Genomic DNA, 18,138 nt, shown 5'->3' with positions numbered 1-18,138 from the left:
CGCGAATACAAGAGTCCTTGGACTTCACAATCTTAGGGACGGTCCCTACCGCATTGAAGTTCACGTTTTTAAGGGTTACTGTATGGGTTATGGTTACGTACGCGTTATGGGTAGGGATTCGTGTTAGGGTTTAGAGTAGGGAAGTCCAAAGGAATCGATAAGCACTAACCTGAATACAAGCACAGTCCCGTTGAAATCGTGAGTGCGTCACCCATGCGTGCGCGTTCGCGAGCACTTCATAGATCTATCATTAACCGGATACTACTTGAGATAGCGGAGGTTCCAGGACGACTGGCTACGAGAAAAACGCTCTGTCATCTAAAACGTGTTTGCCGAACATTGTAAAGTATCACCTGATCTTTTAACCGGCCTTGTTGCTTCCTTCGACAGGAAAACGTGATACACGTGTTTATTTAATGGGAATAAGCAATAACTCATGATGCACGAGCTGCTGCTTGAAAGCATAGGAAGCTTGCTATATGGCTAACGTTAGCTAGCTAGGAACGGTTAATTTATAGTAAATACACAGTGCTCTATATTGAATCAACATGGCACACAATATTATAACGCAAATTGGACAACTCTGTAATTATCTCCAAGACCCGATTCATGTAGCACGGTTTCAGCAGATTTGCGGTGTGAGCGGGACGTTTTCAAGGAACCCAGCAGAGACCAAAGAAGTGGAACGAGCTCGCTTGCACAACAACAGCATTAGCGATCTCCAGGGTGAAAATCAGAAATGTACTGTCAACGGAGGAGAAGGGGAGAAAACCAAGAGTCTCCGGCAGAGAAAAGTCACCTCGCCGGGGAACAGTTTGAAACAGGAAGGAGTAGCCAATGCTTCTCAGAACGGGTCAGTGGTAACTCCTGCGGGGAAAACGGCCGGGCACATCGGGAGCGGTTGCCGCCTCGCAAGATCCAGTGATGTCGGGGTACTGGACCTCAAAGAAAACGGCTCAAGTGGCGTCAACGGGTCCAGGGTGGAATGCACCTCTGAGACACCTGATGAACGGCTTAGTGAGGACCACGGTCCTAAGACTACTGTCAAGCCGCTGCGCAAAAATTCCCTGACAGGCGATGTGGGCCAGGAGTTTTTAATCGAGAACAAGTTTTTGTACTACCTGTTCACCTTAGGAACTGAGCTGGGCAACGAGCTGTTTTACATCACCTTCTTCCCGTTCATCATATGGAACGTGGACGCTTATGTAAGCCGGCGTCTGATCGCCATCTGGGTTTGGGTCATGTACCTTGGCCAGAGCACTAAGGATGTCATTCGATCGTCCAGGCCAGCCTCACCGCCCGTGGTCAAGGTGGAGATGTTCTACAACTCTGAGTACAGTATGCCCTCTACACACGCCATGTCAGGCACGGCCATTCCCTTCTCACTGTTACTGCTGACCTATGGCCGTTGGGAGGTAAAGTTTTGCTGTGTTGTTTTCAGTTAGGAGGAAGTATCAATGCACAGTTTGATCAAATTGCTTCCCCACTTGGCAGTGTTTTCATGGAACTGGCAGCTATTGAGGAAAACATCAAGTTTCAACATCAAGTTCCTCTTAGTAACCCCACTGTAAGTGGTGTCATCAACTTGTTACTGTTGTAAGGGTCAAATGTCCTCAAGGCTGCTTCAGCTGACAGTCATGCAAATATGAAGCCCTTGTTCTATGGATTTATTTATTGATGTCACTTGTGAAGTGTAATTTTTTTGGGGGGGACAAAACATTGAACTTCAATCTCCCCCAAGCAGCCTAGCTAGACTAAGGGTTAATTATACAATTATATCAGAGTTCTACAGTGTCTCAGACATGATTCCTTTCATTGTGCAGTTGCAGAAGATATTGCATTACTCCCACAGTCAGTGCTCATTTTTATAGTCTTTTGTTAGCCCCTGGCCTTATTACTCGTTGTCTCATACCAAATCATCACAAAGCATGAAAGAGCCAAATTGAAAGAAAGGAGAGCTTCATGGCTCCACTGTCATTACCTTGACAGTACACTGCCTGTAGGCTACATCCCTCCTATACATTCCCTGTTTCCTCGTACAGTATGCAAATATTGACATAATAGTCTGTAAGGTCGACATATACACCTGGCCATATGGTCCCTACTCTTATTATTACCCATTAACTTTTAATTTACCAGGTTAGCTGATAGAGAACTCTTACTTACAACAACGTTGGGAAAAGAGTTGCCAAGTTTGACCTACTCCTTCTGGCAGCCGAGTTCTAAAGAGCTCTGCTGGAGAATCATTTCAGAGGCGACAATGATGCTGTTTGAATCATACCATGAGTGCAGGGGAGGGATTGATGTATGTGCACTGCTCACTATATGTTTGCCTGGAGATAAGAGAGGAACCAAGCCTCCTGCAGGTCATCAGATAAGCCATTCACATCTTTTGCCTCAGCACTAGAGTTACGCCACGGGCCCAGCCATTGTTGTTTCAGATTTGACTCAAAGACAGTCCTCTCAACATGATAGGCCTATCATGCTCTTTCATTAGGCTGTTTTTATATAGTCCTTACAGTTCTCTCTCTGACTTGCTCTGGCATGCCGTAGTCTTCATGCGGAATGCCTGCCACTGACTTGCCTGAGCAGTTCAAGTATTTGGGATGTGCTGCAGACCCCCTCCCAACACAGTCTTTCCAGCCCTGCACAAGTAATTAGAGCCAGATGTCTCTCTGTATGAAGATGCTGGCAGTAAGAGGACAGCCAGAGGGAGAGGCAACCAAGGTCCTCTGTGGGACAGATCTAATACATGGAGAAAAACATTTCTCTGGCAATAGGCTGCTACAGGCCTGGTCAGGAGGATAACCATTCAAACCATGTTTACAGATGTGACCTTTTATTTTGGCTCTGTTGATATAACACAGAAAGCTGCTGTAGACTTTGCACTGAAAATCCAGTCCCGTCTCTGTCAGCATCTCAACTGAGTAATGTAGGGATCCACCACCACCAAGTGATCACAGAGCTACAAGCCCAGCAGAGATCCTTCTCAATAACAAGCGGCCAGTGAACCACAAGCTGCACACAGCATAGTGCTGTACACACACCACCTCCATAAATGTTTGTATGACTTAGCTACAGTATGACCACACACCAGAGCATAAGAGGTCTGTCAGTGGGATTCCAAACCAAATGAGCATGTTAACATGGATGTGGCCCTGTGGGGCCCCTCAACAGATAGTTCATGTGTTGACAGGGCTGTTTGGACAGTCTTCCACCACAAGGCTTGTGATTTCATCAACCCCCTGCTCTCTGCTCCCACAGACACACTGACCTCAGGACAGTTTAGCAGGGCAGGCAGTAAGGCAGCAGGCTATGTGTGTGGCCTGGCTTTGTGTCTACTACACACACAAATGGGCTTTTTCTCTCCCTCTTTCGCTCTCTGTTCCCCTAGTGTTTCTCAGTCTCTTGTGTGTAAAGCCTTCAGAGAGGCATTGTTCACTGGATGGACTAATTACTTTTCATTTGACACTGAAATCTCCAACCATATGCGTGTTCAGTTCTGCAGAGGAACCAGTAGTGTGCTGTGAATCCAGTATGATGATGTGTGTGTTGCGGCAAGTTTAGGCTCCACTCTGGTTAATTAAGTCATCTTGATTTCCCCTCAAGGTTTCAGTCCCAGATGAGTGGGAGGAAGGACAACCGGGGGAGGTTACAGGGATTCTGTGCAAACCTCAGCAATCCTCGCCCTTTATCTCTCTCTTTTTATGGACCAAGTGCACTCCATCTGATAAGAAAATAACTCAAGTGGCAGGCTGTGTAGAAAAATGTATAATCCTCGTGTGACTGAACGATGTGTGTTTAGCCCCCCTTCTTTTGAGTACTATCCCAAAGGTCTGTCAAATCAATTTCAATGAGCATTGCTGAGAAATATATATATATATATATCTATCACGTTTCAAACTCATTCCACAGAGGGCTGAGTGAATGGGTTTTTGCTTCTCCCTTGTACTTACTCACTGATTAGTAAGGAACTCCCCTCACTTGGTTGTCTAGGTTTTAATTCAAAGGGAAAAACAAAAACCATGCGTTTGACACCCCTGCTATAGATCAGGGGTTGACGTATTCTATTGAAGTATAATTTCATCTATGTTTTCTCCTTCCTCATCCCTCTATTATTCTCTCTCTACAGTACCCCTTCATGTTTGGGTTCACTCTGGCAATGTGCTGGTGTGTGCTGGTCTGCATAAGCCGCATCTACATGGGTATGCACTCCATCCTGGTAAGTCTACCTTACTTCACATATTTGTGCTGGTACCTGCCATTTACACTAATATCAACCAGGCTGTCAACTAGAGGTCGACCGTTTTTAATCGGCATGGCCGATTTCAAGTTTTCATAACAATCTGTAATCGGCCTTTTGGATGCCGATTATGGCCGATTACATTGCAGTCCATGAGGGAACTGTGCAGCAGGCTGACCACCTGTTATGCGAGTGCAGTGTCGAAAGGACCTTGTGGCTGTAAGTTGCTCGCTAGCATTAAACTTATCTTATTAAAAAACAATCAATCTTCACATAATCACTAGTTAACTACACATGGTTGATGATATTACTAGTTTAACTAGCTTGTCCTGCGTTGCATATAATCAATGCGGTGCCTGTTAATTTATCATTGAATCACAGCCTACTTCAACTTCGCCAAACGGGTGATGATTTCACAAAAGGGCATTCGGGAAAAAAGCACATTCGTTGCACAAATGTACCTAACCACAAACATCAATGCCTTTTTTTAAATCGTTACACAGAAGTATGTTGTTTTTTAAACCTACATATTTAGTTAAAAGAAATTCATGTTAGCAGGCGATATTAACTAGGGAAATTGTCACTTCTCTTGCGTTCAGTGCAAACAGTCAGGGTATATGCAACAGTTTGGGCAGCCTGGCTTGTTGCGAACTGTGAACTCATTTGCCAGAATTTTACATAATTTTGACATAACATTGAAGGTTGTGCAATGTAACAGCTATATTTAGACTTAGGGTTGTGACCCGTTCGATAAAATAAGTAACGGTTCCGAATTTCACTGAAAGAATAAACGTTTTGTTTTCAAAATTATAGTTTCCGGATTTGACCATATTAATGACCAATGGCTCGTATTTCTGTGTTTATTATATTATGATTAAGTCTATAGTTTGATATTTGATAGAGCAGTCTGACTGAGCGATGGTAGGCAGCAGCATGCTCGTATACATTCATTCAAAACAACACTTTACTGCGTTTGCCAGCAGCTCTTAGCAATGCTTGAAGCACAGAGCTGTTTATGACTTCAAGCCTATCAACTCCCGAGATTAGACTGGCAATACTAAAGTGTCTATTAGAACATCCAATAGTCAAAGGTATATGAAATACAAATGGTATAGAGAGAAATAGACGACGCGTCTTAATTCCTATAATAGCTACAACCTAAAACTTCTTAACTGAGAATATTGAAGAACTGGGAGTATTGAACCCCCAGCTTTCATATGTTATGAAATATGAGCAAGGAACTTCAACGTTAGCTTTTTTACACTGTGGTTTTTACACTGTGTTTTTGCATTATTTAAATCAAATTGAACAAGTTTCATTATTTAATTCAGACAAAATACATTTATTTATGTATTATATTAAGTTACAATAAGTTTTTATTCAGTATTGTTGTAATTATCATTATTACAAATATCTATATAAAAAATTGTCCGATTTAATCGGTATCGGCTTTTTTTGGTCCTCCAATTATCAGTATCGGTGTTGAAAAATCAGAATCGGTCGACCTCTACCGTCAACCACTCAGCTAGTTGATTCAGGACTGTTCACTGCTGGCATGTCTTGAAAGCACTTGAATTTGATACCTAACCTATGTGAAACAGTATCTAAACCGTAATGTCACCTTGTCCTGAGCTTTGTGTCAGGCACTGGCTCTACTCTAGTGTCTTCTCCCGGACTGCCTGTAGGTTATAGACACCTCAGTAGAGGCCTGTATTGGACAGTTACAACACTGCAAAAAATGATGATTTATTTGGGAGGGGAGAGCATAGTGATTCTACAGTAGATCAAATGATTATAGGCATTTTAGGGAAGAGAGGGCTTATCAGATACAAAGCTGGTGGTCTGGTAAGCCGGAAGAGGGGTTCTGATCTCCACATGGCAGGCAACATGTTGGTCTATGGAGGTGGTCTCTCTATACCACATACCCACAAAGGCTGGTGCTGGTGGCCCTCAACTACTTCCAGCTAGAAGTTGGGACAACATGAGAGAGGTTGTTGTTGGTAATTTAACAAATTCTAGGTTACTCCTCTATGATCATAGGGACTATCACCAATCTCCCATAACAGGAACCAGTGGAGAAATAACTAGTCTCAGCACCAGAAAAATACTAAAATAAATGCATTGGATTGAATTGCATTGCATTCAGGCACAGTTTATAAACACTACTCCACTCTGTGTCGTCTACCACACAACTCCATGGGCATGTTTAGTCTCAGTCTGACCCTGGGCTTTAGGGAAATGAGAACATTACAGATTTATATTTGCCTTTGTGTAGTGCCTTAAGGTCTACAGTGCAGACCCATCTGTCCTATAAGCGGCAATGCTGTCGTCAGGGTATGAGTATTTATCCTGAAACTTTCTTTGAAGAAGAAAGTAAAGGCCATTTTTAGTGTATTTTTTTTATCCCAAGATGTTTTTTTCTCTTATGTAATAGAACACACAGCTCAGATGTGGCAGGCAGGCAGTAGGCCCATCTGGAGAGTGAGACTAGTAGCGATGAGGCATGCTCTCTGTCCTAATATGGACCTGCCTGTTGGCCTCCATTTCTACATCTACGTACCAGAGAGACAGAACTGTGCATGTTTGACTCGCTGGCTGTTTGTGAGTGACAGTGTCTGTGTTTTTCAGAACGTGTGCGTTTGTATCCACAGCTCCAATTAAGTCCCAAGGGGTGATGTTGTTGTCGCTTACTGGTATGATGTCATTGACCTGGTTGGCTGCAATGTTGCGTTTGACTGCCGGTCGCACGGGCAACTGTTGCTTTGGTGATGCCTGTATCATGTCTCAGGGAGTTGACTGATGGACTGATGCAGTGCAGTCAACTAGGCACAGGCAAGGGAGTTAGTAGTTACCCAGCCCCAGGCAGTAACCCTGTGTAGACTCTCTCCTCCTTCTCTATAGCTTCACTGACCCCCTCATGTACACTGTTGATCTGTGTCTCTCTGTACAGGACATGGGGGGGCTTGTTTCCAGCTCATATAAGCCTTTAATGGCAGACCTAACGCTGTTAATGGGGCTAAATGTTGTGTCTGGGGGACATTATATTAGAAACTGTTTTCTGCGGTCTGCTGGAGTGTAGAACATCCATTTGTGGTCTCTGACCACTGTAAGGCTTCACTGCTTAATGTGTTCTGTATCAACTTAAAATATTATCTTGCTCAATGAATACGCTTCCCCCTCTTTTCCTACACAGGAATGGTTTGAAATGTAGCTAAAGGAATTACCGTAGATATGCCAGCACTATCTTCTCCAGCATCTGAGAGGCTAACAAAGGTTGGTCTTCCAGGCCTGTCTCTCATTAAGCTGGGAATATACGGTCATTGGAACTAATGAGGCTTGATAGCTGATCCTATTAAGTCTTTTAGGATCTAAGAGGTAATACAAGAGACCAAGAGTTGTCTATTCTCTATCCTCCTCCCAGGTGTTCTGTAATGGTAGGCAATGTAGGACCTATGTCATAAATGATTCTGTGGGTTGTATGCCACAGTTCATGGTATTTCTCTCTCTAGGCTTTGAGAGTTGGTTTGGCTGGGGTTAGAGAGAGCACTGAGTAGCACGAGATTAATGCTAGTGTAGTGTCAGCACAAGCTACATTTTCAGGGTGTCTGAGTTTAGCCTAGTTGGACCAATGGAGACAACGGTTGGGACAGACTAGTGATAGCATTCACAAATTCTTAATGATTTAAAAGACAAGGTGATAAAACATTACAAGGGCATTGATAAGGATATAAACTCTAGTGACCCCATCTACGGAATATTTCCTGCTACTTTTCTTTTTGTTGACTTCACAGTTAACAGTCAAACTTTGGACCAGAGACCATTTTCAACTTGCCTGGTACTGAGGCATGCCTGGTAAAGCCTTCATTGACATTGACATTGAAGGATATTGTGATTTATTTTTTAAGTTCCTGCATTTGAAATTAAATATTGAACTTATATGGACAAGTATTGATACTTATTATGGGTACATAGGTTGCTGTGAGAGGCTGTAACAGGTTTTCAGTTTGCCGGGACGAAAAACAAACAAAAGAAAAGCCGAGAAATAAAAAACTGTTGCCGGCCAAAATGACCGGGAGAAAAAAAATCCCATTCCAAAATAATGCTTTTTATTCATTAATGGAAATCAATTTCACCGTCATGTTTATCGGACTATAGGTTAATTTGCAATTTGTGGAATTAAATTGGTCTGTGTGTATTTTCGTTAGTCATCATGTTTCTTATTTATCCAACACAACTATCACACATACAGAGCCTATTTTGAGCTGGAATTCTCCTGCATCTCCTTAGCTGGTTGCTGCTGGAGTAAAACGTGTGCTTTTATAAGACCATTAATTGCACAACACTTCTAAATGTAATAGTGTGTTAAAAACAGTTGGTGCACAATTAAAAAGCTATTTTTCTCCCATTCAAGTGTAGGCAACAGGCTATTAGCACATCACCCACCCCTTTACAATGTAGGCTGGAGGCAGTATACATTTTTAGGCTACTTAATGGTTTGAAACCTGAAAGTTCTATTTCATGTTATGAGGCATGTCTTACCTCACTTCAAAGTAACCTATAGGCAAAATCCGACAATGGAAACATGGAGTCAATTATTTTATAAAGACTTCATAGGCGGCACTTGAGTTTAAAGTTTGGGGAAACAAACAATGTATCCTACTTATTAGTATGTTCTGCATGCCAGTTATGATTTTCATATGCGCATTTTCGTGGAACAATTAACTTCATTAATAACGCTTTTGATTCTCAAAATCATTGTCAACTGGTTACTCTAAAAATCTGAATGAAAATGATAATAACCTAAAAGTAAACTAATGAGAGATCACCAGCATCTGCCATATGGACACATTGATACACGGTAATTAATGATTGGCGGCTAAAGAAATGAGCGCATGGAACTCATAGCCCACAGGCCAATGCAGCAGTAAGCCTACAACTTCCATTGCTCTTTCACACCGAGGATTGGTGATTGTGGAAGAGTAGATTGTTGGAAAGATTTTTCAAAAAGATTATTTAGACGCATTAGATGTTAAGATGCATTACCATTATCTAAATGTGATTTATAATTCTTGGGCACCGCTGGTGGACCCTACTGGGTTTTGCAGGAAATGCATATGGGTCCGGTAAATTTCTCAAATGGCGGTAAATTAAAATCTTCCCAGTCATGTTGTCCGGCGCCACATTTTCCTAACAGAAACCCTGTCAGTAGTGGAAATAGAAGCTTGTCTGAAAGTGCTTCTTAGAGCTATTTCACTGTGTGCCTCTGGCCTATCTCGCCTCTGGAGCTCTGAAAGCCCCTTTGATTGTAACATGTGGCCTTGCAGTGATTTTACCACTTGAGGTCACACAGAGAGGCTGCCAAGTGCCAACACGTGAATGTGGAATGACTTTGACATGGCTGTGGTAGACACGTGTAGGCCAGGTTGGGTTAATGACTGACAGCATGAAGAGCGGGGTAGAGGTCGGATGATCTATGCCCACTGGGCACAGACGACATTTTGACATCTATATTTGATTTCATTTTGGTTGAGTTGTCAGCTAATGTGAAATCAACAACAAAATTTAGGTTCGAAGTGGTGTGAAAAGACTAAAAATCCTTACGTTGTTGACTTTTTGCAAATCCAATCACTTTTCCACGTTGAGTCAATATCATCACATACAAATCTTTTGTAGAATTTATGTGGAAACAATGTTGATTCAACCAGTTTTTGCCCAGTGGGTGGAGTGTAAATGGTTAACTGTCCTGAGCCCTGTACTATGAATCGGGTACTGTATGAGGAGTTAGTGTTACACGGCATCAGTGTAATTCCAACCTATAGTCTTCTGTTCTCTATCTATGAAATTAGTCCACTGCGCCACCAGGATGGTGATTGCACCAACAAGATGGAGCTAGCATGCACGTTTTTTTTTACACATACAAACTGTTCATATTAGTATATTCAAACGGACCACATTTCAAAGGAAAGCACTCATTAAGATCAGGTGAGGTCATTTACTGGGCATGGCCAAAACACCTGAACACACTTAACAAAATGTAGGAGAGAGAGGGTTTTTGTTGATGCTGAGAACGGAATGTATGTTTTTAAATGACATTCTTAAAACGCTCTCTGAACATTTAGTGAAGTTTTCTTGTGGAACGTTTTCTTAATGTTCTCAGAACAATTTGAGAACATGACTAAATAAAACCATGAGGAACCTGTAGGAAGAACATTTGTTTCTGAACTGTTTGAGAACATTCCCAATGGCAAACCAGTTCCTAGAACATTACCAACATTGAAATGAATTTGAACTTTTAGGATACGTTCTGTTAAAGTAATGAAATGCCCAGAAAATCTCATTTTCTTAAATGTTCTGAGAATGTTCCAAAGCCAAGAAATTATCCTGCACTGTTGTATGCAAAATAACCATAGGACAACCACACTCTCACCAAGCTCTAAGAAACTGGGTCAACTGAATTCAATTTGGGATTACCGGTCATACGAAAGTTGCTCACCTTTTAGCCAGGTAAATTTCTATGGCAACGAATCCTTCAGAACTTACCTTCTCTGCGGCAGGCTAACTGACTGCTAACTCTACTTACACTGAATGAAATAACTGAGCAAATTAAATCAGATTCCCCTCCCTCTTGCACAGATTGCGTTATCCCCTTCATTTCAGGAAGACTATTAAATCGGAGACGGAAGCGTACGCAAGACATCCCACTCCCTCTTTTTTTAGTGGGGGGTTCAAATACAGTCAATGAAATACGTAGACCAGACCCAGCTGCTAATGCTTTGGTGTCTATGGGAGAGCCACCCCATTAAGCAGACCAGAACTGATCTATTTTTGTCCTATGGTAAACTGCTTGAGTGTGACATCTTAATTTATCCACCATCTTTGATTTTAAAAAATTGTGTGTGTTAGTTATTTTAATATTACTATTTCTACCACATTACACCTTTAGTAATGACAGGATGCAATTGAAAGTTCACTCACAGTAAAACCTTTCAATGACTTTATAAAATAATTGTACCGATAGGAGTGGGGTGGGGTGGGGGGGGGGTTGTGCATTGATAAGCACACCAAAGACGGCATTAACGATACGTAATTAATGAATGACGGCACTTCTAATAGCCTATTTCATATCACAGCCTGCTGAATTTGCAAGAGAACTTTTCTTTCATGTTGATTTCTGAAAAAATGAAACTGTGACACTAACTTGACCATGGATTGATGGTTATGCATTGTTTCTATTAATAGCTTGGCCATGTGCGAGAAACAAGCCAGCTTGATTTGGCAGCAACTGCATGATCAATATCCACCTTCGTAGTATGGATGAAGCCTGAGTTGGAATGTGAAGCAAACTGAAGCTGGCTAACTTTATAGAAGTCTGAGTAGATCTAGCTTCCATTGTAGTTTAACCCTCTGGTTACTGAACCGTAGCTAGATAAGAGGTGTTTCCCCATGGTTCAAGTGAAAATCAAACGTAGATTATAGCACTGTCTCACATATATGTAGTTGGACCCTGCTGATACGTTCCCCATACTTTCCCAGGAAAAGAATCACTGTAGAGAATGAGCTTTAAGGTTTATAGTACATGAGTCACATTAGGCTGTTTGTGTGCATAGTCTTTGTTCGGTGGCCTCCATGGAATCACACACTAAATGATAAAGTGATCTGGAACGTCAACTTCACTAAAACACACACATGAGCACGGGCTATTCTGTTAAACAGCCTGCTTCATGACCCCTGGCCTGATTCTTTTCAGATTGGTGGGTTGTTCTCCCTAGCCAGTCCTTTTTCTGCACAACATGTCACACCACCACTTTATGGTCCCATCAACCCCCCTTCAATTAAAATAAAAGGTTTTTATAGATATTTTGTTACATATACATTATTCAAAGATTTCACATATGGTACTTTTATACACAGTATTACATGGTAGGAATACAGTTTGATATACACATCCAGTGAAAACATGGGATCTTTAGTGCCCACAGAGTTGGGACACCCGTTTAAGGTCCCACCTTCTTCAATTTTATTGAGGATTGTTAATTAGTACTTCAACATTATTAAAATTATATTAATGTTGTAAAAGTGTATCATATAAAGTGAAGGTCAAGAATATGATATTACTATTAGAATGAAACACTAGTAGGGAAACTAAGAAGGTTGCTCTGTCAAATAGAATTACTAGCTAGCTCATTTTAGATAAGAATAAGGAAATTTAGCTACTAGAAAGGACAACTTACCCTTTTGCGAAAACTTTTGTAATTTCTTAATGTTATACATTTTAATGACGTTTGCAATTCTTGTTCCTGTATGTATTTATATTGTTATTTTGTCTTCAAACTTGAACTCGAGATATGCCATTTAGAAAATGAGGCCTTTCCCACAAACCGGCATCATCACACTCCCTCAACTGATTGGTCGGATAGGCAGACCTTCTGACTTTGTTGCTGTGACAACCCCATGTCTTCCTCTGTCATTTTTAAATAAAAAAACCCAGGTTAAGCAAGACTTGAAAATCTGTCATACATTACTCACATGATTAAAGCATTGTTAAGATGATATGCATTTATTAAGGAGTGCTGTCTGTATAGTGTATACTTTGCTAAGTTGTTCATGTTGTTTTTTTCTAGGATGTCATTGCTGGCTTCCTGTACAGCATCCTGATCCTGGTGGTATTCCGGCCAGCACTGGACCTGATTGACAACTTCAACCTGACATACCGCTACGCCCCCCTCATCATCATCTCCCTGCACCTGGGCATGGGCCTCTTCTCCTTCACCCTGGACACCTGGAGCACCTCACGGGGCGATACCGCTCAAATCCTGGGCACTGGTGCAGGCGTGGCCCTAGCCTCCCACCTTAACCACTACCTTGGCCTGATGCCCGACCCCCCGCTGGACCAGCTGCCCCTATCCCCCCCGGCTCTCAGTGCCGCCCTGCTGGCCATAGCCATGCTGAGGATGTGCCTGGGCGTCCTGGTGCTGCTGGCCATCAGGGCCCTCATGAAGGCCATCACCATCCCTCTGGCCTGCCGTATCTTTGGCATCCCCAGTGGAGACGTAAGAAAGGCCCGGCAGCACATGGAGGTGGAGCTGCCCTACAGGTACATTGTGTACAGCATGGTGGGCTTCAGCACCCTCTTCCTGGTGCCCCAGCTCTTCACCTACCTGCAGCTGTCCTGATGAGAGAGCCCTGTGGATCCCCCAGTCCCCTGTCCTCACCCCTGCTCATCTAAAACCAAGCCCATAGGAACATGGGAAATTCACACCTTACATATCCTGTACATCCACCTCCTATACCACTAACCTTTGTCCCTGCCAGTTCTAATGACAGAAACCTCTTATCAGGGAACTCCTATAGACAGATTTGACAGGATGTCAGCACTGATTACTAAATCCTATTCGCTTTATCTTACTTCAATTGTTTTTTGTCAATCAGAATTTGACCTCTGTTTATCTTAATTTCCCATTTTATGGTCTCAATTTGAAAGGAAACGCACTAATGATTTTGGGCATCAGAGCAAGTTATGGATCAACTAGACTAATAATTCTCTCTCTATTATTAGTCACCCCTTCCCCAACTGTATATACATAATCTATCCTGAGTATTTATTTAAAATACTTTCCCTGCTTTTTTGTACTTGGGAGAAAATGAGGATTCAATTCTAATCTGATAATTTCAGTCTGCGTCCTGGTTGTGTTCTCTTATCTATTTTTCTAAAGGGCTCTTTTTATCTATTATTATTGAAGATGATCTGTTGAGGTTTGAATAAATAGATTTTTACTCTGTACTGATGAGAGAAAAGCCATGCCTGGGGCTAGGCACATGATGCAGTGGTGTCACTGTGGGATATATAGAGGACAGGACATTAGCCCTATAAGTCAGAGGGTTAAAAGTGGGATTGTTTTGAGCGTCAGGAGGACTTGGCTCAGACACACAGTGAGGAACTTCCTGTTTTATAGGAGGGGATGCACCTGACTGCACGGAATCACTTCCTACGGGTCTCGTGTTTGGAGGGGCCAAGGGAGGATTAGAGGAGAACACCAACCCCATGGGTAAATAAGTATAGGAGCTAAGTTCTGCTTAAATGCAGTTTCTGGATGTCTTTCGTTCAGAAACATTACTTGCATTCGCAGAAGGATTTCACATGGAAAACCCCTCAACAGTAACTAAGCTAGACAGTTTATCTTCCAGTTGTACTTTAATGAACACTGGCAACTCTTTTCTCTCACTGTATGTTTCATCCCCTTGTTTCTTTGACTAGCACAATGAAGATACTCTCTTCGTCATGTCCCCCCACCCGTACTCCCTCTCTACCTTCCTTTGTTCCAAGTCCATAGTGACTGGACTAGTTCCACAGGCACTGAAGAGTGTAAAGTTACTCTTACCTCAGTGTTCTTACTATATCTCTTTCCAGAAGTGACCAAGGCTTTCACTGCTTTAATGAGGTACATAATATAGTATAGGTATACTATCATAGTATTCTTATTTTGTCTGGCAAATTGATTTGTTTTTGATTGTTTTTAACAAAAGAATAGTGCTGACTGGAAGAATGCCAGCAGTTTCCCACTAGCAGAGAAAATACTGAAAGGACTGGAGCCCGTTGCTGTGCTGATCACACTGATATAGATATACTGTAGATACATCTATTATTGGAAAAACAATATTTTTCCTGGACCAACTGTCATAACAGAACTGTATCTTGGCCCACAGGGGCAGAGGCTTGATAAGAAAGCTATACTGTACATCCTAGTGTGATTATGGAATACATATGATATATAGATGTCTATAGTACTGTCCTAATAGAAACCCAGCTAGCACATTTTGTTCCTTGTAAGTGGTGGGAACGTATGTTTTTGGGAACGAAGCTATGTGTTTCCTGACTGTTAAAACGGAAGTTAAAAAAAAAAAAAAAAACATTCTGAGAACAGAAGTGAAAGTTTTGCCTGTTCTGGGAACTTTTATTTTTAGGTTGCATGGAGGTTCTGAAAACACTTTACTCTGATTCCTTAAGTTTTCCTGGGAGGTTTTATTAACGCTCTGAGAACAGAAATTATATGCTATTTTGATTTTTTTTAATAACTTCCTTAACAATGCTAGCTTGTAGTGGGTAACCTTTTTTTAAACTCCAAGCATGGATAGGACACATGGAAAGGAATATCCTGAGGCATTAATCATGCAAAAAATATATATATTTTGACCACATTAGTGAGATTCAAACCTATCCATGGACTTAGTCCACTGTGCCACCAGGATGGAGCTAGTATGCCTTTTTCTTTTATATATAAAGCTATTAATTTTAGTCTATTCAAACAGACCCCATTTCAAAGGAAACAAGCATTAAGATCAGGTGTGGCCAATTAGTGGGTGTGACCAACACACCTGAACAAACTTAACAAGGTGGAGGATAGACAGTTTTGTTGATGCTGAAAACGGAATGTATGTTTTTTTTTAATAACATTCTTAGAACGTTCTCTGAATGTTTTCTTGTGGTTTTTATGTAAAGTTTTCTTAATGTTCTCGGAACAATTTGAGAACGTGACTTTAAATAGAACCATGAGGAAGCTTGTAGAAAAGGTTATGCCGAAGTACTGAAATTCCCACGGAAGAACGTTGTTTCTTAATGTTCTCTGAACTATTTCAGAACATTCCCAATGTCAAACCAGTTGGAGAACATTCCTAGAACATTATAAACATTCAAATTAAATGTAACCATCTTTGAACTCTTAGGAAACGTTCTGTTAAAGTAATGAAATACCAAGAGAATGACTTTTTTTGTCAACTTATTTAAATGTGATGTGAATGTTCCTAAGCCACACAACTATGAAGCACCATTCTCAGAAAGTTGTGGGAAGGTTGTATGCAAAATAACCATAGGACAACCACGCTCTCACCAAACTCTAAGAAACGTATGGGTTCTCAGAATTTTATGAGCTAGCTGGGAATGCACTGTTTCCACAATGCACTGTTGTTGTTGCCCTGTCCATTTGCTGGCCTGTCTGTCTTTTACTGGCCACTGTTGACCGGAAGCGCTCAGGAGACAGCTGTGTTGTGGCCTTGTCTTACGTGTGAGAGTTTGTGTTTTATTTGTGCTTGTCTCCTTCCATTTCAGTGAGAAGGAAGGTCATTTTTGTGGTTATTGTGAACTGACAGTACAGGGCTCTGATATGATAATAAACTTGGACTAAAATAGAGCACATCCTTCTGATCCTCTAATAAACAGTGTGGTTGGACCTAGACAGTCAGGTAATTTAGCACTACCGTTTTATCTTGGCCAGGAAGCCTCCCTGCAGATTGAGGAACGATAAGTTCATTAGATCGATGCAGATAACTCAAGTTTCAAGTGTTATTAGTTGTATGTGCGGGATACGCATGGTATTCGTCGTCTAACAAAATGCTTACTTGCATGTGTGTTCCTTCTCGACAATGCAACCACAATAAGAAAAGATAAGATTATGAAAAAGTTAACAGCAGTAGAGTATGTATATTTTTTTAGCATAAGTATCCTGTAGGAAGGTATCATTTGTAGTCCAATATTTACGTGTGTATTGGGGGGGGGGGGGGGGCATCTTCCTGATGCTGATCACAGTAGTTATTTCTATACTGAAGGCCTCAGAATTCTGAAGTGAATCTTAATAATCAAAAACTATTTAAAATAAATGTAAGAAATGATATGGTTAATTGTTGGGTTGTGTTATCTATGTCTTATTTCAAAGCATTTAGTTTCAACATGAAGATGTGACGTTTTCCAAGATATTCCTAATGACTTTCCATTCAAATGGTGATGTGATCGCCGTTTCTTTTAAACTTTTCTACCAAATGAAAAGGGTTCAGTAATGTAGCTGTACTGTGGCTTAAGTAGAACTCTGTTCTTACTACCCTAGTGCCTTTACTGTGTTTCAGGAAGGAGTTGTAACCTTTCATGTTTTTTGTAGCCATTGAATTGTAGAGTGGTGAGAGACATGTAAAAGTGTTGTTGGGTTCAACCTATTTCAATTCCATTTCAATTATATTAAAAACTGTGCGTTTGCCTTTGCACTTGTAACTGCAGATTAGGTTGATTGTCATTAATATTTTAGTACTTTGTTCAAACAGCAGCTGTTTGAAACAGTTATCCATGTTTTTCACTGTTACTTGTTTCCCTTTTGCTTCTCATTTTAATTTGAAGCATTTGGTCCTTTTGTTCTTAATTTGTCAAACTGCATTTTATAAGGTATTTGCATGAACAAATCTTACAGATGCAGTATTTGTGATGATTTTTGACATGGCTACAACAAATGTCCATGTCAAATTGCTTGTTTTACAGAATCATTTTTTTATAGACCAAATAAATATTTATATTGAACTGTATTTAATATTAGAAATGTTTGTAACTGAGATTTCTTTGTGTCCACCTGAAAATCTCTTGATTCAGTTATTTGTTTGATCAAATGTTATTTGAAATTACCATTTTTATGCAGTTTTGACATGGTAGGTAATTTTTTTACAACCTAAAAAAATGTATGTCCATTTTAATGGTTGGGTTTCATCTATGATGAGGATGTTCATTCTATGAGGCTCGGATCTGTATGAGTGAATTAATCAAAAGAATCTAGTGAGCTAATTAAAACAATCAAATTGACTGTCCACTCCAGTCCATTTTTAACAATTTCAATAAAGAGATGTAATTTTTGGTCACTTAGTGTCTGTGTGGTTTCACTTTGAAATGGCTCTAGTGTTTACCATGTTGAAGGGACTTTCTTTTGTGTCCTTTCTCTGCATTACCTCAGCCCTGTTGGTTCTGTATATTATGTAGACGTGGTGAGGTGTGTTTTTCTAAGCACTGAAGACATTCAGCAAAGTTTCCAATCTGTGCTGCCAAGGTTGTCAGGAACAGTGAAAACATGCAACCACTGGCCCAAGAT

The 18,138-nt window shown here is 41.0% G+C and overlaps 1 protein-coding gene across 1 annotated transcript; it reads left to right on the top strand.

Annotated features, from left to right (window-relative positions):
* The first annotated feature begins 238 nt into the window (after positions 1–238).
* LOC135508132 (sphingosine-1-phosphate phosphatase 1-like) lies at positions 239–17,911 on the top strand. The gene is made up of 3 exons (XM_064928118.1): positions 239–1,415; positions 4,133–4,222; positions 12,865–17,911. The coding sequence occupies exons 1-3, from the start codon at positions 549–551 to the stop codon at positions 13,414–13,416; spliced, it is 1,509 nt and encodes a 502-aa protein (XP_064784190.1). The 5' UTR covers positions 239–548; the 3' UTR covers positions 13,417–17,911.
* The last annotated feature ends 227 nt before the right edge of the window (positions 17,912–18,138 follow it).

The sequence above is a fragment of the Oncorhynchus masou genome, chromosome 21 (genome assembly GCF_036934945.1).
Source record: "Oncorhynchus masou masou isolate Uvic2021 chromosome 21, UVic_Omas_1.1, whole genome shotgun sequence".
Taxonomy (NCBI): domain Eukaryota; kingdom Metazoa; phylum Chordata; class Actinopteri; order Salmoniformes; family Salmonidae; genus Oncorhynchus; species Oncorhynchus masou.
Note: the sequence above shows the minus strand (reverse complement) of the source record. Positions and strands in the feature narration are given on the sequence as shown.